The sequence below is a fragment of the Melanerpes formicivorus genome, unplaced genomic scaffold (assembly GCF_026170545.1).
Source record: "Melanerpes formicivorus ecotype bairdi unplaced genomic scaffold, bMelFor1.0.p_v2 SCAF_22, whole genome shotgun sequence".
NCBI lineage: Eukaryota > Metazoa > Chordata > Aves > Piciformes > Picidae > Melanerpes > Melanerpes formicivorus.
Window position 1 is genome coordinate 7,940,583 of NW_027142374.1, and position 22,686 is coordinate 7,963,268.

Below are 22,686 nucleotides of genomic sequence, written 5' to 3' on the forward strand. Positions count from 1 at the left end.
CAGCTTTCCTTCTTACTCTGTTATACCACTTTTCCAAATTATGCATTGAGTCTAACCCATCCCTTCTTATTTTTCCTTTGATTTCCATGTAGTTGGCATACAAATACATCTGATCCCATGTTTATTACTTCAGAGTTTACAATAAACCTTTCGTACTCACATTGCAGAATTTGTTTTAAGGCAGGATGAAATTTAGTGCCTGGAAGGCTGGCTGCATGTGAGCATGGGGAAGTGCTGTGTGTCTACCGGTGTGTCTGTTTTTCACCTACTAAGGAAAAATGGCTTCCTTGTGTTACTCTAAAATGGGACTCTGAGTGTCATTCTGATATTATTTGTCATTCAGTGTGGTAAGAATATTGTTGAGAAAATGAGCTCAGTTGCAGCACAGCTGAACAAGAGCTGAATGGGAACAGTCTCCAAAGCTGTATAAGGAGATAAATTGTGTAATTTCTCCTATTCTTCTTCCTTCACATGCAGTCAAGTTTGGAACTACCTCTAACAGGTCAGGAGGAATTTCTCCATTACTGTTAACTTTGACTAACTATCTTACTGCTAATGGCTTTGCATCCTTTGCTCTCCACGAGATCAGTGGCTACAGGGGTAGTTGACTGAACAGTCTTTCAGCCGAAACTCCCATGAGATTTTCTTCCTTGTTTGTCTGTATTTGTCTAATAGGTGCCCCAGGTGACCCTGGAAACCCAGGAATACCTGGTCCTCCAGGAGATGAAGGGATCAGTGGTTTACCAGGCCTTCCAGGAGCTCCAGGATTTCCAGGCCTGGAGAGAGGTAAAGCAGCTACTAGCAGGGCTTTAACAGGCTGTTTTCTATGCCTGTTTCTGAGAACTCCCTCGGTGGTGGCCTGGAGATGGTGAAGGTATTGGAGCAAGCCTGTCCCTGCTCCCTCAGCTGGCTGATTTGCAGAATGCTGTACGAGACACAGGAGGCAGGGATGACACACAGGGAAACTAAGTATGATGACTTGAATGGGAGCAGAATTAGTCCCACAATAATTACAGCCCAGGTAAGTCTTCGGGTGTAGCAGTGTACACAGAAAGCAGAACCTTTTCTACATTTTAAATAATAGCAAATGATTTTGATACCGATTTTTTCTTTTAAATGTCTTTTCATATTCGCAATAGAGAGCTAAGAGACTGGCTAGATAAACCTACTATAGGTGCAACCCCTTTATCCCATCAAAGACCTCACTTGAAAGTTTGTTTCACTTGAATGTCATCCTTCAAGTCCTTGGCTGCAGTGATCCAGCGACCAGGCACTGCTGACAAGACTTACCTCACTCAAAGGAAATCAGAAATAAATAATACACAGTCTTACATAGTTAATTGTCTTAACTAACCAGTGGGATTTAAATGCAGCCCAGTGAAGGTTTTTGGCTGGCTAGATGGGAGCTAGTTGTTGCCTCTGATCAGTAAGTTTCCCTTTGTAAATTGCTCTTTGCTAACATGGTTGCGGTTCAGGGCACAACAGTAATTTTCACAGCATTACAAATGTGCACACGCTGCTGAAGAGCTGTCCTCTGTGTTATTGTTCTCTAGATGGAATGGGCCCTGGAGGGTCTCCAGGTATTCCAGGTGTGAAGGGTGAAGTAGGGGAACCAGGAAGAGCAACGATTGGATTACCAGGCACTCCTGGCAGAGGGGGTTTACCAGGTCTGCCAGGAGCACCAGGATTGCCTGGTCCACCACGTATGTATATTTACAACATGTATTTTTATATAGTATTTATATAGTATATAGTATTTATATAGTATATAGTATTTATATACTTATTTATTTGCTAGTGAGGATTATTCATCTGTAAATCTTAAATCTTTTGTTGATGCTTCACTGTGGTCATAACTCACAGCCCTATATATATATATATATCAGCAGCCACCTGTCTGAAGTAAGAACACAGAGCTGATTATTGTTAGAGTGGTAGCCTGAGAGCCTGAAGCACAGGGTTTTGTGGACACAATTTATGACATGGAAGACTTGCAAGTTCTGGACTAGCCTCCTACTGGCTTAGGCAAAGAATAGACTATGGCCTGGGGTAAATGTCTAGTCTTGTTAGAAGGTATTTTGGGTATCAAGAGTCAGATAGGATGCCTGTTTTCAGACTTAAGGAAATGTGATTTTATTTTTAGATGTTCATTTGTATGCATCCCCTGATTGGGTTCATTATGCATCATTCTGTTTTCCTCAGAAATTACATTAAAAGGGTTGATTTTACACAAACTTTGTGTTTTACCATTCTACCATAGACTGAGTTCAAACAGTCTGTTTTATTTTTGAGAGCCACCCTTTCAAAACAGGGCACACTCCAGTGATGGAGCCAATGAGCGTGGTCTGATGAAATGATTTCTGTGGAGAAGCAATAAGTGCTCTCTTATCAATAACTGTTTGCTAGTCAAATCTGTCTCACTTTTCTGCAGAGCCTGTAAAGCTCTTGTAACTGGTTTTAGCTGACGGTTGCAGTTTGTTTCCATGGAACATCAGATGGGTGCTGGTCAGCACTCCATCTTACTGTTGTCACTGAGGGGAAGGGTTTTCAGACACAGTAGTTTTAGATTATGTTAGATCACTTCCCGCTGCTGTTTCTGTCAGCTCATGTTTCATTCTATTCAGCATATAAAGAGATGGAGAAAGTAATCCTGCAGTTACAAAATGAGGGGCAGCAAGAGTCCCCTTAACCTTTTTTTGCCATTTAGTCTCTTTCCTGAGCTGCTGCCACTTAACAAGAAGTTCAGGAGCTCTGCAGAAGGCAGATAGCCCAGAGGAGGACTCTACTATGCCAGCAGCAGAGGCACGACTCACGTATGATAGCTTCTGTGCCCACAGAAAGAGCAACAGCTAGTCATCATAACCACCAATACATTGATTTCTTCCTTCAACTTCTATCCATATGAGTCTTTCTCCCAGAGTTGTAGAGGCACACGTGCCATGAACTAATTCATGTGCTCTTCTTTTTACTACCTGCTCACAGTTTAGTTAGTTCATTAGTCAACTAGAAGCAAACATATGGCAAAAGACTGCAGCTTAGGATACCAACCAAGTTCCACCTCCTTGTGTAACTTCCACAGTTGCAGTTTGATCCAATGCCACATCTGTTGATTGCATAACTGACATTGTCAGTAATTAATGATCTGGAAATGGAGCCTTCTTATGGCTTATGCTTGCCTTCTTTCCACATCTAGGCCCATCATTCCGCCCAGATACAATCCTGGATGGAAGGATTGGGGCCCCGGGGGAGCCTGGACAAAGAGGGCTGCCAGGAGTTTTGGGTCCAAAGGGGTACAAAGGTAACTGATAAGAGCCAACTTTTCCTTGGGCCTCAGAAGGATATTTACACATGGTTAATATCCTAAAGGATGAGGTGAAAGGGTCTTCATAACAAATCACAAGAGGTTGAATTTTGGATCTGTTGCAATGGAAAAAGATCTTTATCCAAATTCAACTGAGTGAGAGTGTTGACTATGTTTTTCAGGAGAGGCAGGTGACTGTGCTTGTGATGGAGGAGTTACAAGAGCTGGTCTAAAAGGCATCTCAGGTCCACCAGGTCCCTCAGGAAGTCCCGGTGTGCCTGGCATTAAGGGCATTGGTGGAGACCCAGGCACTGTGGGTGCCCCAGGACTGCGAGGCCCTCCGGTAAGGCAGGAGGAGTTTATATTGGTTGTTGTGAATTTAAAGAGAAAATGTACCCATGTGCAATTGCTGGTGTTGATTGTAGTGAAAGCAGAACAGATTTTTTTTGCATCATTTTTCCTACTTGTTTGGATTTCTAAAAAAAAAGGCAGTCCAGAAACTGGGGAAAAAAACCTGCTGAAAGTACAGAAATTATCCACCACAAAAAATGGAAGAAGAAATGGTTCTTTAGTTATGAATTGCATGTTTAGCAGCCAAGAGGAAACCAGTAACAATTATTCTATCCAGGGCTTCTCGACTGTAGGCACACATGGATTAGACCCAGAGTGCTTCCTAAGTCAGGGCTGGCTGCAGAAGCAGATACACACCTGCATAGAGAAAAGACCTCAAAAATCAAATGGTGTGATCTTTCCACACCATTGCTCATAGCTACAAAAACTGCATGCCATAGATGCAGTCTATTCTCAGCTGCTGTATGCTAATTACATTAGTGAGAGTTGAGCTGTGGTTTTATGGAACAGCAACCATAACAAGCAGGATTTTCCAAGGTGCTGAACATTGCTCATTGACATTATTTACCTTAGAAGATTGTAGTCCATAAAGATCCCAGTCTTTTTTCTTTAGAGGATCCTTGTTAGTGTTAGTAAATGCAGCACACCAAGAAACAGGGAAAAAGATCCAATACTTGGGCCCTGTTATGTCATGAATGATGACATGTTCCCAGCTGTTGTCCAAGGTTTCTATCGCTATATACCAGGGTTTGATTTGACAGTGTAAAGCTGTAGTGGAGTAATCAAACCTGGTTGTTGATTGGTTTTGTTTGTTTATTTTTAATTAGAGTAAAATATAGAAGAGGAAATCCTTTGGAGATTCTTTCTAGCTCTGGTCATTGTGTCTTGTCTTCATATGACTAGTCTAGTTGAGAGGCATCCCTGCCAATGGTGGGGAGGTTGGAGTAGATGATCTCTAAGGTCCCTTCCAACCTAAGCCATTCTATGATTCTATGACCTTTATTAGAAGCAAAGCCTTTCCTCTGCATGCTCATGGCTCTGTTGTCTTTGTCTTTTGGTCTTTAGGCTTCTGCTGGCCAGCAAGGTCTTCCAGGCCTTAAGGGAGAAAAAGGAGAATTGTCCTATGCAACAACCAAAGGTGCTCGTGGGGACCGTGGTGCAACAGCTCCCAGAGGACCTTCAGGCATCCCAGGAACCCCTGGCAGGGATGGACTTCCAGGCTTGCCAGGCCCACCTGGCCCTCCAGTAAGTTCAGATTAGTTTAGTGGCAGTACTTCAGAACTGGAATAAGGAGCAGAGACAACAGAAGGGCCTAGGCTAGTCCTGATTAGTCCTGTTTTAAGTCTCCAAATACATTAAAAGCTCACAATCCCTGAGTGCAAGTGTATCTTGGTCAGGATTAATAATTGGCAATCATTACGCTATATCTGGCTCCCCAGTCAAAAGATAAACTTCCAGTAGTAGTAGTGTAGACCACAACACTGTTCTATGTTGTGTCCTAAAAGGTAAAAGACACTATACACATAATTGTGTGTCAAATCTTGGGACAGAAAAATCACCCCAGAATATTTTTGTTACAAACAAAGTAGGTGTCTTTCAGAATGTGTAATGTTTGCATGCTGGCAATACGATATACTGTGATATTTTTAATAGTCACTGAGTTTTCCTGCATTGTGAAATAATGATGGATAATTTACAGTGCTGTCCATATACCTTCCCAGGCTCATCCGATCCTCCACGAAACCACCCAAACTCTTACACATTTGTTAAAAAGACAGTGGTGTATTTGTTTCTACATCTCTTTGATTTTCAGTCATAATTGTCTTTGCTCTGCACAGGGTGATGGTGGGCTGGGTTTCCCAGGTGAAAAAGGACTGCCAGGATTACCTGGTTCCAAGGGCTATCGTGGAGAAACTGGTTCTCCTGGCATTGGATATCCAGGTCCTAGTGGAGTTCGTGGGCCACCAGGTGACCCAGGAATTGATGGATTCCCAGGACAAGTAGGTCTTCCAGGCCCTCCAGGTAGGTGCTACTGAGTCTACTCTAATTTTGAAAAGCTGCAAAGCTGTCAGAAGTCAAATGGTACTCAGATATAGAGAGCTAGTCCCAATGTCTTGATTCCATGTCAACCATTTAAATATAATTTGAGATAAACAGTATTTTTCTTTGCTGATTTTCAGTGTATTTTCCATTCTGTGTATAATTTTGTCAGTCTCAGTAATGCAGAATCAACACTGTATTTGCAGACACAATGTTGCAGCATGGGTTTCTGGACTGATAAACTGACATTCTGAGTTTATAAACCTTGGTAGAAAGACTACTACAGTATGAAGAGTTGGCAGAGGAATCTCACACCCAGAGGGAGGTGGGAGCTGGGCCAGAACAACACTGGGAATGTGGCACAGACATGCTGGATGGCATGTTACCTCCCATCAGTGTCATGCTGGGTTGTTGTTATGGGGTGAGGAGACAGCTAGCATTAATGTCCCCCTGAAACAGTATGCATAAGCTTTTTTTCCAATTCAGGTCACATGCTAAATGCTAAAAGCTTTACTAATTCGAGCTATGAATGCTTACATCTTTGTTTGGTAAATTGTCTCACACAAAATCCACTACATTAAAATTGCACTGTAGGATAAGTAAAAGTAAAATGCTCTGTGCGTGATGTGAACTCTGCGGAGCACATCAGAAGCCAGCTTATTATGAATGCCGCATCAAAGCTTTGCTAGCAGTGAATGATCCTTTGTAGAGCAGTATCTATAGTCAAAATATGTGGGAAAGTGTGAAATAGTCATTAGCTGGTTCAGTTTGCACCTCCATAGAGATCTGTAAGAATACTTGTGAATGTGTCGTTCTGTCCATACTAGGAAATAATTTGCATACATTAAAAGGTCCTTTGATGTAGTAACTTTCATCTAATATTAAAGAAATGTGAATTGATGGAAGAAATAATCATTTCTTATGCTGCCCAGACTAAAAAGCCTTATCGTGAAAATGAGGAAATACATTTAAAAAGAACCTGTGACCCACTGAAGTTAGCACACAACAGTGAGGAATTCTGCTTGAGTTCATGCTACATGCACCAGGGTGAAATAGCCTTGCTTTGGAAAACTCTCAGCATTTTATAAGAAGCCAAACTGATTTTACCTGGTATGAGATCACTCAGAGATGTTGGGAGTTGTGTAAAGTGGAGATTAGGGAGAAATTCTTTACAGCGAGGGTGGTGAGACACTGGAACAGGTTGCCCAGGGAAGCTGTGGATGCCCCCTCCCTGGAAGTGTCCAAGGCCAGGCTGGATGAGGTGTTGAGCAACCTGGTCTAGTGGAAGGGGTCCCCACCCGTGGCAGGGGGGCTTGAAACTAGATGATCTTCAAGGTCCCTTCCAATCCAAACCATTCTATAAATCAATGACTCTATAAACTGGGATAGTGTAGGGTATTAAGTAGCTGGGCAACACTAAGCTTTACTTACATAATTTTTACACTAAGCCTTGCTTACTTCATTTTGCAAAACACAAAAGCAAACAGTCCTATTTGCCTTTCAGTTATCCTCACATGAAATATGACTTGGAATCTATTGAGAACAATCTTACAAGAATGTTATTGGAACAGCTTTTAGCACTGTTTCAACCAAAAAATGTGTAGGTATTTTTGCAGCCTTTGCTTCAGAAAAGACATATTGGGGTACTTTAGGAGTTTTTGCCCTGGCCTTTGTCATTTTGAGAGCCCTATTCCCACTGTCAGTGTCAGAAGCAAAGAGTCATATTTATTATCCATACAGAAGTCCACTGAATTGATTGGATTCATCCAGGAAATAGTTCTGCTCAGGGTCTTCTGTTAGCAAAATGTGTTAGTCAGCAGGAAATGTTAACCTTTTCTGAAAAGAAGTATTTAACTCATGTTGCCAGGCTGGAAGAAATACTTCTAGTATTGCTTGATTTAGACCAGATTACCTCCTCAGGACTGAAAGCACTTACAGTTTGGAATGCTCTTAAATGAGTGATGAATAAATTTGGCTTGTCAGGCTGGGAGTGGATCTCGATTAGAAGGATCCTGTGAAAAGCTGTAAGGAAATAAAAACAAAGTGTGACACCTGATTATTTCATCCTCAGTCGACCTTGTAGATGATGCCAGATACGAAGTAGCAAATACTGGGCAATGGTGCGGTTAGGCAGGTGTTTCTCTGTGCATATGGAAGTGTTCAGAGTAATGAAAAAACCCACCTCTCTTCCCCAAATTTGCTTCAGTAGTCATTGTCTATATGTATTCTCTCTGACTAAATGATTTTAAAGTCCTTCAGAATTTTATGTTTAGAAAGTATATCTCAGATATGTCAAGGCTATGCCACCTATTACAGTGAAGAAGCCAATTTCTCTAGTTGTAGCACACATTCCTCTCAGAGTAAGTGGAAGCATTTTTGATATTGGAGAGGTTGAATTCATTTTTGCAATAATCATTTTCATGGCTGTGTGAATGTGACTTTAAATTGTCAGTGACCTACAAGGAGGAATGTTGGAAATGTTTGAGATCTCTCAGGTAAATCTGATGTGCTAGCAACTCTGATAATGCCACATAAATTTCACTCAGGTGATGAGAGATTGCTAGTACAAACCAAACCTTTTTTTTTTGAAAGGTGAAAGTCAGTCAAAGAGCTTTGCAGAGTCTTGTTTGCTGCTAATAAACTTCTAAGCCATGTGGTCCCATAGGGAGGACCAGTTACTGTGTGGAAGCTACCTTTTACTGGTCATACAGTAAGTCAGTAGTAGGAATGAGATTAGACAATCACCAGGGTCCAAATGCCTTTTCTTCAGCATAACATATCTGAGATGTCAGCAGTGTTTGATGTTTGTAAGTTCACTCACAGCCACGTACATGTCCTGTAAAAAAATCTGGATACTGACAGTTCTTCTGACCCTGTCTCTGAAAGAAGCTGTGTGCAACCTCAGTGTTTCTTTGTTTCAGGTATCACCTTGCCTTGCATAGTTCCTGGAGCATATGGGCCCCCAGGGACTCCTGGCTTTCCAGGATCACCAGGTAGGGAGACAAGATGATTGTAATGCTCTGGCTGGCTACCAAGAAGTGCTTGTTTCTCAAGGAAGATAATACCTGCTAATTAATCTCCTCTGAGTGATAGTTATTCCAGAGAGTTGATTGGCAGAATGTTCTTTCTTTTTCAAAGAGACTAGGCTTAAGTCCCATGGAGGATCGTAATGACCGCACCGTTTTTGCCCTTTCATGTAGTCTCTGAACACAAACCCTCTCCTGTGTGTCTGTAGCTGATGAAAACCCATAGCTTTGAGATTTTCTTGGCTTAAATTGCCTATAGCAAGTGCTTTCAGCAGTAGCTTTGCAGAAAAGGTCCTGTTTACTTATGCTGTATTTTTGTCTTATACAATTCATTTATTAATATTATTTATTGACATACTTTTATCCTTAGGTCCCAAAGGCAGCAAAGGCTTTCCTGGAATTCCAGGCCAACCTGGATTACTTGGGTCAAAAGGCCAGCCAGGGTCTCCAGGACTAATAGGCTTGCAAGGGGAACCTGGTAAGAGGGAAGTTGCTGGATTTTTTCCTACTGTTTGATTAACATGTGTAGTATTTTATCAAGAGTTGTCTGACCTAGGCCACTTTTTTTCTTGATACTTCCATAATGCTTCATTGAGTGCTGCATTGTGCTCCTTCCACGTGCAATCTCTGCAAACAAATGGTTGCAGCTTGGAAGAAAACAAAAGAAATGTTTAGGATACTTGTTACTTGCTTATTATATTACTGCTGGGAGAAAAGAGTTTGGACAGTGTCTGGACTCATTTTAATTGCAGGAATTTCTGGTGGTTGTGTAGATAAAGAGCAAGAAGCAGAGGATTCCTGAGGCTCGGTTGCTGTGTGTCTATCAGGTTCCTCTGAATATGGCATAAGAAATCTCTTGCTGTTTCACTACATTAAGGGGTGATGTCAATGTTACGGGGTCACTTACTTCATGACAACCCCTGAGAAGTGTGACACTTCCACACAGCAGTTCAGTTTAGTGTCTGCTTGGTACAGGGAGAATACTTTCAAGTCCTCCCTCTACCAAGGCTGACAATGTCTTCTGCATTGCAGTGCCAGAAGTTCTCTGATAGAGAACAGAGTAAGAAAATTCTGATGAATAACATCTCTACAACTTTTGTGGTTAATAGTGGTAGAGATACTGTCTGTCTGCAGCCTGAAATGACATCTTCCTTCTCTTTTTTTGTCCTTTTTGCCTCATCTGCCATCCAGATACTCCCAGTCTTTTTTTTCCCTTTTCTCTTTTTAAAGAAATAAGATTCTATTTTAACTGTTTGAACAGTTTCATTGCTTTCTGTCACCAATTATTGTTTCTAATTCAGTACTAAAACATTCTTCAACTTTTCCAAATAACTTTTTCCTGCATGGATCTCTTTTAAATGTTGTTTTGTTAAAGATACTGTAAAGGATGTACAATCAGCTGTTGGAAGCAGATATTTTGTATTTCTCCTGAGTGACGTTTATTGGTTTTCTCTTTAAGGCTTCCCAGGTCCTCGAGGAGAGCAAGGGTCACAAGGACTTCCAGGACTAGATGGAACAGATGGTTTGCCTGGAAAAATGGGTGCTTCAGGCTTAGGTGGAGCAAAAGGAGCTCCTGGAGATGTATTTGGTGCTGAGAGTGGAGCCCTGGGAGAGCGTGGCCGACCTGGGCTCCCAGGTGATAAAGGGCTTGCAGGTGATCTTGGATTTCCAGGACCAAAAGGTGAGCACTGGCACTGCCTGTATCTGAGAATATCAAACTATTTCTCTTTCAAAAACCATTCCTCTTTCCAATCTCTTTAAGACACTGTTAACGGGTGGTAACAGGTGGTAATTTGCTGGTTTTCTCTTAGAATCTAAAGCAACTTGTAGGCTTTTATTAAAACTCAGGTTTTAATTGAAAGCATTACTTTTGTTGTATTTTGTTCTGTAACCTCTTACCTCTCTGCTCCCAGGGTTAGATGGACGACCAGGCCTCCTGGGTGTTAAAGGCGAACAGGGTAATCCAGGATATTCGGGTGTCCCTGGACTGCGGGGACCTCCTGGTCCTGGAGGTCCTTTCGGCATTAAGGGAAAACCAGGACCCTTGGGGTCAGTTGGCCTTACAGGAGCACCAGGTATGTCATGTTTTCATATAAAGACAAGTAGCCAAGCTGAATCCTGCAATGGTGAAAGAATGTGGGAGAGATTAGGCATTTGCCAGGAGTTAGCTCCTGCTTCTGGTTAGTGATATTAGAGTGCAGAATGTGAGCCTGTTGCCTGTGACTGCTGGATGATGACTCTAAGGAAATGGTGCCCCAAGGTTCTAAGAAATACAACAGAAAAATAGGAGAAAGCACCTTAAATGTCTTAAGATTTTTAACATCTCTGCTCTTACATGCTGGCTGCAGCACTGGCTAATCTTCATTTCCCTTTTTCACCACAATTAATTTCTGCTGTATGAGGTTGCTTGAAATATGATAGACTGAAAAATTGTTTGCTTTCTCAGAGCAAGCGTAAGTCTTTTCCTCCTTTCTCTTTGCTGGGACAGATGAGAAATTTATTTCCTGTCACTCTAAGGGGAGGAAAAACACCACTTGAGCACAGCATTCTCTCTCAAGCTGCACTAATTAAAGTGCTTTATGATAACAGTATATGCAAGACTTGAGAACCCAGACCAGATAAAGGTCTATGGCATAACTTGTCTGTTCTGACACACTGAATGACAGTGCTGGAGTGGAGCACAATGACCACAAGTGAATGAAAGCTGTAATGTCATTTGAGATGAAAATCATAGTTTTGAAGTGTGTGTTTGTTTGGTGTTTGTTTCTTTCTTTGGGTTTTTTGTTTGGGTTTATTTTTTTATTTTTATTTTGCCATTGCTTTGCCTCTCTGTTGATTTACATTTTTGGACTTGTATGCCATATATTCATTTCCTTCAACCTGTTTTACAATCCTCCCATTGCTGGGACAATAAACTCCATATGGTTGTGGGGCTTTTTTTGCAGCTGTAGTCTCTCTGAATCATTAATTTCTTTTGTACCCTTGTTCTTTCCGTTTACATATTTTGTCTGTTTTTTCCTTCACCATGTTTCTATTCCATTTATCATCAACTCTCCATTTCTGATGTCACACTGTTTGGTTATGGGTTCTTCACATAGGCTGTCAAGGTGAGAAAATGCAGTGTAGCATAAAAGCTCACGGACTAACAACCTAGCTTTTACTGCTACAAGAATTGCATTGACTATAGGTGATACCCCTTATTACTGCTAATCAGAAGGCAAAGAACCATTGTAGTGAGAATGCTCAGACTTCAAGCCTGAAGCCATAAGGAAATCCTTAGTATGTACAGCTTTTATGTGTATGTTTTCTTTATCTTCTTAGATGAAGCAGCCATTTCTTCTTCTGCTTTAAAAAATACCGTGTTGTAGCTTAAAGTATTTAAGCCCTGAATATAACAAAGCTCACGTACTGGGTGCTACTGCTGCAAGTGCTTTTTTATCAGATGCCACCTGATTTTTCCTTCTCTTCCTCCTTTTGGATCTGAGCATTCTGTTTTTTCAATGGTCTGAGCCTTTATTTAAAATTGTAAACCATTCCAAAGCTTCAGCTAGAAATATTCTGAAACATCTAGAGTCAAAACCATGCATACAGTGTTGGTATTGTGAGAGCACAATCAGAAGCTTGTTCCTGTAGTAAGCAATTTGCTCTTGAGAAGTAATACTTTAACTACCGAGGTAGAAAAGAAGCTTGTAAAACACAAACGTCTCCAACTGATCTCTGGTTCACCCAGGCAGTGGAGCAGGTGGCAGTAGCTGGCATTAATGAGCCTCCCCATTCTGGTTTGGATGCCTTGGTGGTAAAGGTAAGACTAGTGCGCTACAGTGTAGTGTCTGGTTTAGGAGACAAAAATGGATACATCATAAGGGGTTTCACTCTTGCCAGTTGTGTAGTGATGTAGGCAGTAACCCCCTTCATAGGTATTTCATTATTAGATGACTAATGCTTTTGCCATTCTAAGCTTTATGCCTTCTAGTTGGCTGCATGTGCCATAAGGTCCATTTGACATTAAAACAATGCTGTTTTTAAAGCATTTGGGAAGCTGTCCACAAATTATCCTAGGATTTGTTTGATATAAGCTAACTGAGTTCTTTCTTGTATTGATTCAGGACTTCCTGGACCTAAGGGCTTGACTGGAGATGTAGGTCCACAAGGCCCTGCTGGTATGAAGGGCTTCCCAGGTCTTGATGGTGCTCCAGGATCTCCTGGGGAAAGAGGATTCTTAGGGCCACCTGGGCCTTTTGGTCAAGATGGACATCCTGGTTTCTCTGGCCCAAAAGGTGTGTGTTCCACTGGGGCGATAGGCTGAGATCACTGGGCCCACAAAAAAACAACCTTAATAATGATTGTCATAAGAGAATACATTCCCAACTAGTGTTAGAATGCATTTAGTTTGCAAAGTTGGTGGATTTGATTATCAAATCATGGCAATAAAGGGATCCATCTTCCAGGACTTGGGCCCTTATGGACAAAGGATTGTGTAAATCAAGACAGAAAAGCAAGAAAACTGAAAACATAAGGAACAGTGAATGGAACTTAGAGAAGGGAAGTAAAATCAACTAGGAAGTAAAAATTTACAGTCTGTATGATAATTAAGCACCAGTACAGTAGTTGGTTATTTGGAGAATTCTGTGTTATTTTAGGTGGAGAGCAACATAGCTATGTGAATGCATGTTGTTCTCTTGGAAGAAGTGGCCATGCTGTGCTTGCACCATGTTGTTTCACAACCCAGATCTGAGCAACTGGCTAGACCCATGCTGCCTCTAACTGCCTGCTAGGTGATTATGCGTTGTACCGGAAGAGACTAATTTTTGCGTTCTCTTTCTCAACTTTTCTGTGCAGGGGAGAAAGGATCTTCTGGTCTGCTGGGTTTCCCTGGCATGCCAGGCCTGCCTGGTGTCCCTGGGGTGAGTGGGTTTAAAGGAGCTCCTGGCACAGCTGGAGTAAGTGGGAGCCCTGGAGCTGTAGGACTCCAAGGTCAAAAAGGTGAGAAACAGCTGAATTTTCACCAGGAGACATGAAAGTCCTGCCTTTGTCTGCTAGCTTCCAGTGTTACACCTTCTCTTTGTTACATTATTTGGCATGAATAGATCCTGATTTCTTATTTCTTCAGGTGAAAGAGGTGATGTAGGTCCACCTGGTCTTCCTGCACTTGGGCTTCCAGAACAGGCACTGCAATTCAAAGGAGACAAAGGAGATCCTGGATTAGCTGGACTTGCAGGATTTCCTGGACCTAGAGGTATTTCATAGCATTCTAGGTAGTTGTTGGTATCAGCTGTTCAGTAACCATGCTTGTTCTCAGTTGAACATGGTCTGTCCTTTTGACAGCACCTGCAGTGGTACTGTTTTTTGTTCTGCCATTGGTGTTCTAGCAAAGTCTGCATGTGGCACTTCTGAATTGTAAGAAAATAGTTTTCTTTGAAGCTCTGTTCTGCAGAGCTAATGCCATCCCTTCCTCCTCTTTAGGGGGATATTTAACAATCTAGGTGGCCCAAATGATTTCTCAGTGTTATGAAATGTCTTTCATATAACCCAGGTGATAAAGGAATCCCAGGAAGCCGTGGACAGCCTGGTCTCCCTGGTCCAGTTGGGTCAGCAAGCAAAGAGAAAGGTCTTTATGGTGACCCAGGCTTCCCTGGTCCACCTGGACAGCCTGGGCTGCCAGGACAGAAGGGTACACATGGTATCGTAGGATTTCCAGGAATGCCAGGAGAGAGGGTAAATACCTTTTTAAGTATATTCATCTTATCTAAGTGCAGTTATGGAAATCCTGTGTTCTAATTGGTACTTCAGTAGCAAAGCAGCAGAAGCTGGCAGGACTCTTCCTTAGCAAGCTTCCAGGTTGGTTTTGTTTGGGTCATACTGCTGAATGACGTATTGGATAGTATTTCCTCCTACATCTTTGCAGTCTATTATCTCACATGACCCAAACTTGGAACAAGAATAAAATCCAAAGGCTGATTTTGGGGTTTATTTTCAGGGTTCAGATGGTATCACAGGAATACTTGGATTCCCAGGGCCTGCTGGCCTCCCTGGTCCAAAGGGTAAGAAAACTTTTGTAGTGTAAATGCTGCTGCATATATATGACTCAAGCAAACAAGTACTGTTCTAGAGGTGTCTGTTGCTCACTAGTGACTGGGTCTGAAGTACATGTCCCTTTGTAAGGGGCTTCATTCAGATGAGACCAGACCCAAGCCTGCTTTGAAAGTAAGTTTGGTCCCAGTACTGTGTGAACCATATTGGACAGTATGAGAGGCACACTTCTCTCTCATCTTCTTATGTTAAAACTGTAAAGGGCATAGTGTTGTGGAATTACCTAAAAATGTTTGTCTTATCATGCATTTGCAGGAGTGAATGTTCAAACTTTGCTGTTTGTAAGCAACTTCAAACTCAGGCACATCATTCTCTATTCTCTTTGTTTGGATTTGAATTACAGAGAAGGTTTATTTTCATAAACAAGGCTATAGAGCAGCCCTAAAAACTGCTCTCCAGTCAATTAGGGAATGGCATCCTCACTTTGTCTTTCTTTTCCAGGTGACCAGGGAGAGTCTGTTGGCATTCCTGGCATTACTGGAGCAAAAGGAGAGCGAGGGGATCCAGGGTTCCCAGGTAAAGTAATTGCTTGGTTCAAGAATGCAGAATTCCAGAGATTAAACAGGATAGTATTACCCAATTTGGGTATTTTGAGTCATCTATAAACTCAAATACTTTAGTCATCTCCTGGAAGCGAGATTTGAGGAGTCTGGAATCTAGGTGGGGCACAAATATGGATGATAATGAATATGTTCAAGGACAGTCCAACTCAAATACTGGGTCCCACTTCACTTCTTGAGGAGGAACTTGTGGACTTGCACTGGTATCCAAGGAGTCCAGTGCAGGGCCCGGACCATGGCTAAGCAGACACAAGTGCTGCAACCTCAACACAGCTGTTTTTTAATTCTCTTCACAGCTTCCTCCCACTTCACTTGTGCTCTAGCACGCTGTTTGTTTTTATCTTCTCAGGAGAGAGAGGCAGAGAAGGACTCAAGGGTGAACCAGGGTACCCAGGAAACACTGGGGTGACTGGACTCAAAGGCAACCCAGGAGATCTTGGCCCAGAAGGACCAGCAGGTACTGGACTAGGCATCTAAGTTCTCTGATTCATGGTTTGACTGTGGAACAGCCTCACCTTCTTTCCTTAGCCCTGGCTGGCCTGTCTCAACTGAGGTTTAAACAAGAATGTTGACAAGCAGATGAGAATTCTCTTTGACACTAGTGTAAGTTGTCCCTTTGTCTTGTTGTGACCAACCTGTGGATCAACCATATGATGAATCCTGCGTAACTGAAATTGAAAGGAATTCTTTCACAAGTAGGGAAGACTTTTGCTTTATCCTAGTAGTAGTTTATTCACCTATCTTATGAGTTAAGCACAGGAACAGAAGCTGTACAATGGAGGTCTGAGCTGTTCCATCCAGGATGTGCAGTACAGCAACATATTTCTGATTGGTTTTAGGAATCCCAGGAAATGCTGGGCTGAGAGGGAGCCCTGGACCGCCAGGACCTACAGGGCAGCCAGGATCTGTCGGATTCCCTGGAGCTCGTGGAACAGCAGGACCTAAAGGTATATCTGGAGCCTGCACATGGTGGGAAACTTTGGGTCAGAAAGCCAGTGTTCCGGCCAAGTCTAGCACAGCAGGCAGGCAGCACTCTTCTGTGTGGGCCAGCTGTGTGTGGGAAATGCGCTTTTTTCTTGGCAATGTTAGTGCAGGCACCAGCTGCTGGGAATGAGCAGAGGAGTGGTTGGAAAGGGAGAGGATCTTGCTTGATTTGGATCACTGATGGGCGTTCACTGAGGGCAAAATCAGTGAGAGCAGTGGGGAGAGTTTCCATGAAGGAGGCCCACATGAAGGAAGACTTCACCTACTGTGTTGCTCTCAGTGTGCTGGGTTGCTTGTACATGTTGTAGTCTCCGTGAAGCATCTTATGCATTTCCACCTAACCAGATTATTTGGATCACCACTTGCTTATGTGTTCCCAATGTCTCTTTAGGGTTTTACGGATTTCCAGGTTTGAACGGTCTGAATGGCCTGCCAGGCACAAAAGGGTCTCCTGGAACACCAGGTAAAGGAAATGTGTAGAAGTGTCATAGGAAATGCATACAATGGTCCATCAGGACAGCAGTGTTCCCTACAGCATTCGCCTATTTCGCTCAGCTCTGGGTTGAGTTCTAACTCCAAGAGAAGCCTCAGGTTACTGAATGTGCATGGACAAATTCTTCTTTCATGCCATTAAGAAAAGGATGCAGCTTGTGGAGTGAAAAGGCTTCTCTGGTGATGGTAGTCCTTGAATTCCTGAAGGACTGTGTCACTGCTGGAAATCGTAAAACTCTTCCATTTCTAATGCATGTTTGATTTTAGCAGGGCAGCATCAAATGCTTGCTTTGAGCTGGCTTAGCAATGACATATTTCTTTACTTAGGGCTTTCTGTAGCTCTCTGTTATATGGAGCCCAGTAGGGGCATCAGTAAAATCAGAAGCTGGTTTCTTTGATTAGATTCTGGATTCTCTCATATTTCCAACTGTATGAAATAGATGTTTGTTCTGTTCTGCAAACTGTGTTTTACTAAATTTAAAGAAGTGGAGAAAGGCCTTTCCAAACAGACTTGTTCAGTTACAATCACCTTGTAAAGCAGCACTTGAAGTTTGTGTCAAGACATTGTATGCGTGAAAATGGAGAATCAGTCCTGATGAGTACCCACTGGATTATTTAAAGACCCCACACTTGAGTTGAGTCTGTCTCTCTTGAGGGACACAGCATACAGGCTGGCTGGCAGATCCTGCCACAGGAGTGCTCTGTTCATGTCCCTGTGCAAGAGCTTGTAGCAAGACCAGAACAGCCATGCGCTTCTCTCTTAGCATCCTACAGACTGTTCAGATTCACTCTGCACAACCAGAGTGGCTTATGAGGCACCACATCTCTTCCTGTTGCTCTACTGAAAGCAGCAGAAAGAGCTGTAAATGGATAATTTTTTGTTGCAACTCAGTTTGTGTAATCATTTAACTGCTCTTAGGTAGTTTGAATAAGCTCTCATTGTTAACCATGTTTAATTAGGTCTGAGTGAAGCTGGACTGCAAGGCCCTGCAGGTCTTCCAGGTCCAAAGGGTGAAGAAGGTTCTCCAGGCTTGGGTAGAGGAGCTCTAGGATTCCCTGGACCAAAAGGCTCAGCAGGAGATGTGGGTAAATATTGATGTTCTGGAAGCCCAGCAGGATGTATTGCAGCTCAGGTTAATGGGTTGCAGGGTCAGCAGAATTACCAGAGAACTCCTGAAGCCGCAGAGGTGGTTAGGAGTTGACAGGTGAATGTTAAATCTGTGATGTGGCTATCTGAGAAATAGCTGATTACACATCTCTTACAGTTGTCTATACCTGTCCTAAACAGCACAAGATGTAATTTTTCCCCTCACATAGTGAGATGTCTTTTTGTTCTCATCAATATAAGTGCTGCTCAGCCACTACTTCTGTGTATGACTGTAAAGATTAATTGAAGAACTTGGGCAGTACAGTGTACTCTCTTACTTTGTATTGCTTATTCTAGGTCCCCCTGGTCCTGTGGGACTGCCTGGAATGCCAGGAACACCTGGAGTTTCTCTTCCCTCTGATATACGTGGTAGACCTGGGGATGCTGGCCATCCAGGAACTGATGGGAGTTCAGGTATGAAGAGAGGCCTCTTAAGAAGAGTGGATTAGCTAAGGAGATTTCTGTTTCTTTATGGGCTTCCTTTGAAGAGTTCTGAGAGCAAAGGACTTGGATGAGTAGTGTAACTTGATTTAACTTGAGATTTAGGTCAGGGATTGAGGATGGGAAGGTCTGTTTTCCGTTCCTGCTGTTGAACTAGCCTATTATTAAAACCTCTTGCAGTACAGAAGACAGACATGGGCACTAGGGTAGGTTCTTAAGTCCGGTATGTCTGAATTTGGGCACTATTTTAGATGGTGGGTCCAAAGGCTTGAAACATAGGTCACACACTGAAATACAGACACCCTCTAGAAAAGCATGCTTAGGAGACAGCACCAATATATACTTTGCCTCAGGAGCAGATGGTACTAATCACCCATTTTGTCTCTAGGTCTTCCAGGTCCTTCAGGACCACGAGGGCCCCCCGGCCCAGCTTCTGACCAAGGTGACACAGGCAGTCCAGGCTTCCCTGGTGTTCTTGGCTTGCAAGGCATTAAGGGTGACATGGGACGCACTGGTCCAGTTGGACTTCCTGGAGCATCTGGACTCAAAGGTAGCCTTGGTTTGAAAGGATCCAGCTGTGGTCTGGCAGCTGTCATTGTGACAGTAGGAAATGGCTGGTGTGTGGTTATGTGACTGCTTTGAAATGAATCCTCATTCAGGTGCCAGCACAGCTAATGTTGTTGCCTAGGTCTCCCATTCCAGCTCCTGGTGCTTTTCAGTCTGTGATGACTTTTTAATTCTTTTTCTGGTTTTCCTGAGTAGATGATGTCACAGAATCAACAAGGTTGGCAAAGACCTCAGAGATCATCAAGTCCAACCTAAATGTCCACATGCAGTGATGCTGTGCTTGCCAGCTAATTACCCACTTGCATGTACTATGTAGGCAAAGACTGGAGATGCTGTTACATTCCACCTATCCTGTATGCTTGGAGGCATAGTGTGGTAGATTTAGGTCTCCACAGGGCCAAGAGGCTTGTAGGAGTTAGAGTCCTGGGCAAAGGCAGGAAGCATGTTGCTCTGTCTTTGGTCTCTGCCAAAGGAGACCTGAGGGTAGCTGTAAGCCAAGAATTCTAGTGTCAAGGTTTCAGAGAAGCCACACAGCTGAAAAGCCAGGAAAAGATGGAGACGCACTGCCAGATGAAGAACTGTCTGCTGTCTTTGTAGGCTGGCAGATCCCCATCCCTCTGTGCTGTGCATAGACATGGATTCCAAATAGAGAAGATGTGTACTCCCCAAACACTACTCCAAGGTTACCCAAAGAAGTAATTCTCAGTAAAACTGAATCATGTAGCAGTGAAAATTCTTGAGGCTCTGCAGCAGTTCTGGATATCAAAATGCACAGAGTTCCTTAAAGGTCATTGTCTCCTCCAGCTCTAAGCTGAACTGCTGCCATCAGTGTGTTTGTCAGTGCCCCTGTGCTTAGCCCCTGAGATCTGTAGCCGTGTATCTTTGCAGGTATAAGAGGGGAGCCTGGCCTTATGGGGATGCCAGGTAAAGATGGGCCTCCAGGAGATCCTGGTTACCCTGGGCTGAAAGGTGAAATGGGTCGTCGAGGTGAGTGAATTTGAAAAGCTGTACTTGATTTATTGCACATGGTTTGGGCTGGGGAAGATTTCAGAGGTTTCTTAGTGTGCTTAATGGGGGGACTTGTGGTTTCTTAGAGATGGAAATGGATTAGAGGGAGATTGACATGCCACTCTTTACAAAGACACCCAGTGCTGGTGTACCGAGGCAGTCTGGATTTAGCACTTCTTTGTGTTGGTATTGCGATCACAGCTCTGCATTTTTCGTGGGGTACTTACACTATCATTTGCACCACGTGCAGGTCTCCCTGGCCGGCAGGGGGCTCCAGGTATAACCCCACAGCCAGAAGAAGTCACAGCTCCTCCAGGCTTGCCTGGTCTGCCAGGAATTGATGGTGTCCCTGGCTTTGATGGAGATCCTGGATTGCAGGGCCCAGCTGGAAAACCAGGTAAAACACACTCAGCTCACTGAAATGCTGGCCTTCTGGAAGACCAACACTACTTTCTCAAATGCATTAGGAAGGTTTTTTCTAATACCCAGGAAACCCAGCAAAATACCGTAGTTTGTTATGATTATTAGAATATATCTTGTGAGACAGAGATGGGAAGACTTCAGAGACTTCCACAGCCATTGTATGGTGTGGATGCAAGCAGATCATGTGGAACCCCTGTAGGGGGTTAGTTTATAACCACAACTGTAGAAGGGTGATCTCACAGCATGGCTGCTGGCAACGTATTCCTCTTCTGGAATATGACTGCAGGAGTGAAGGCATTGACATGACAAAACAGTGATAGTAATGATTGTATTTCATGTCAGGCACAAAAGGTCTGCCAGGAAGATCTGGTTTGAAAGGACATGATGGCTTACCTGGAACACCTGGCACAGTTGGCGATCCAGGACCTTTGGGTGCCCCGGGACCACAGGGATTTGAAGGTAATTTTATGCTTTGGGAAGCACAGATCAGAAAGAAGTAATCAGTAGAATTCTGTTTGACAACAGGTTCTACAGAGACCTTCCTCAATAGCCAAATACCTTAGGAAGAGCAGGGGATGTACATAATCTTGTGTCTTGTATCTGCAATGAAGCAAAGAAGACAATGTCACATATTGTTTGTCACTAGTGTCGTTTCCTGAAGTAAAATTCTGAACATCTTCTGGTTTTAATGCTTTGTGGATGTGGGAGATGTCTTGAAGATCTAAAAGGGTGAAATGTTATTCACAGTGAGCAGAGCTGTGAAGGTTGGGTAGTAGGGAGAGAGAAGATTTGGATTTTGCCACAGATTTTTTTACAACTTTTGGCCTTTCTGTGTCAAAGGAGCATCACTGTGAAAAGCACTATGGCAAAAATGAATGTAAGCAGTTTCAGCTGGTGCTCTGATATCCTCAGTATTGTACTATCAGATAGGTTCTAACCCATTGGCACCACAGTTGGTGGAGGAAGAAGTAAAATGAAATAAGGTAGGGCATGGGTGGGTGCTACTGTGAAACTGCTGCTTTTGGAACTGCTAAACCTTGTTATTCATAGTTATTCCAGTTACTCAACAACCACCCAAACTTGGGCTCCTTGTTGAACAAGAGTCACATAAACAGAATGACAGCATTGCCAAAATCAGCTCTAGAGCCAGCTGATGGCCACACTGCCTATCAGTAATAGTGACTCCTCTTCTGTCTTCTAGGTGCTGCTGGAAAGCCGGGCTCGCTGGGTTTGCCGGGAATGCCTGGGCGCAGTGTGGGCGTTGGATACACTTTAGTGAAGCACAGTCAGTCAGAGCAGATCCCACCCTGTCCCATAGGAATGAACAAGCTGTGGGAGGGCTACAGCTTACTGTATGTGGAGGGACAGGAAAAGTCACACAACCAGGATCTCGGTGAGTTGACAGAGTCCTCTCAGACATAAACAATGGAGGCCAAATCCTGTTGCAAATGAGCAATCCCCATTGGTACTGCAGGCGGTTGTAGCAGAGGTGGCAGAGGTCTCCTTGGCCAGAATGTGTGCTAGGAGCAGTGTCACTTGTGCCATCCTCCACCACTCCTGTCAGGTGTGAGTTGGAGCATTTGGCAAATCCTTGGCATGACCACATCTTCAATGTTTCCAGGTTTTGCTGGCTCATGTCTGCCTCGCTTCAGCACCATGCCTTTCATTTACTGCAACATCAATGAGGTGTGCTACTATGCCAGCCGAAATGACAAGTCCTACTGGCTCTCCACCACTGCGCCCATCCCCATGATGCCAGTGGACAGTGTTCAGATCCCACAGTACATCAGTCGCTGCTCCGTGTGTGAAGCACCTTCCCAGGCTGTGGCTGTGCACAGCCAGGACATCACCATCCCACAGTGTCCCCTTGGCTGGCGCAGCCTATGGATAGGATACTCCTTCCTCATGGTAAGCTACTACTGCTAGGACAGCTTTCAGCATTTCTTTATCTCCTCTTTGCTTAGGTGGCTGAGACTGTGTTCTGTGAGGTGCTTACAGAAAACTAGAGCCCTGTAGCTTCTTGCCCTCATGTGTTTCTGTCAGCTGGCCTGTCATAAGCTGAGTTTGTTCCCATTTAGCTGGAGCCCACCTCACCTGTGCTGTTCAAAGTCAGTGGTAACAGGGACACTGTAATTCTGTGTTGCCACAGATACTTGTTGTTCTTCAAACCTTTAAATATGAGGACGTTAATTAAGCTACAGCATTGCCTTGATCCCCTCTTTCAGTGGAAAGAGTAGAACCTTTTCCACTGCACTC

At 43.4% G+C, this 22,686-nt stretch overlaps 1 protein-coding gene across 1 annotated transcript in view; it reads left to right on the forward strand.

The window, feature by feature from the left end:
• The window catches only part of COL4A6 (collagen type IV alpha 6 chain), a 130,146-nt gene that overhangs the window by 103,029 nt on the left and 4,431 nt on the right, over positions 1-22,686 (forward strand). The window contains exons 18-44 of the mRNA XM_068152046.1: positions 676-786; positions 1,554-1,703; positions 3,194-3,298; positions 3,484-3,644; positions 4,718-4,897; positions 5,491-5,674; positions 8,614-8,685; positions 9,089-9,196; positions 10,178-10,399; positions 10,632-10,793; positions 12,825-12,995; positions 13,558-13,701; positions 13,829-13,954; positions 14,252-14,433; positions 14,696-14,759; positions 15,250-15,324; positions 15,718-15,825; positions 16,208-16,315; positions 16,744-16,815; positions 17,805-17,930; positions 18,289-18,405; positions 18,821-18,982; positions 19,888-19,986; positions 20,258-20,404; positions 20,773-20,889; positions 21,632-21,823; positions 22,052-22,338. Of these exons, the coding sequence (XP_068008147.1) occupies positions 676-786; positions 1,554-1,703; positions 3,194-3,298; positions 3,484-3,644; positions 4,718-4,897; positions 5,491-5,674; positions 8,614-8,685; positions 9,089-9,196; positions 10,178-10,399; positions 10,632-10,793; positions 12,825-12,995; positions 13,558-13,701; positions 13,829-13,954; positions 14,252-14,433; positions 14,696-14,759; positions 15,250-15,324; positions 15,718-15,825; positions 16,208-16,315; positions 16,744-16,815; positions 17,805-17,930; positions 18,289-18,405; positions 18,821-18,982; positions 19,888-19,986; positions 20,258-20,404; positions 20,773-20,889; positions 21,632-21,823; positions 22,052-22,338 (3,752 nt within the window). The remainder of the gene's footprint in view (positions 1-675; positions 787-1,553; positions 1,704-3,193; positions 3,299-3,483; positions 3,645-4,717; positions 4,898-5,490; positions 5,675-8,613; positions 8,686-9,088; positions 9,197-10,177; positions 10,400-10,631; positions 10,794-12,824; positions 12,996-13,557; positions 13,702-13,828; positions 13,955-14,251; positions 14,434-14,695; positions 14,760-15,249; positions 15,325-15,717; positions 15,826-16,207; positions 16,316-16,743; positions 16,816-17,804; positions 17,931-18,288; positions 18,406-18,820; positions 18,983-19,887; positions 19,987-20,257; positions 20,405-20,772; positions 20,890-21,631; positions 21,824-22,051; positions 22,339-22,686) is intronic.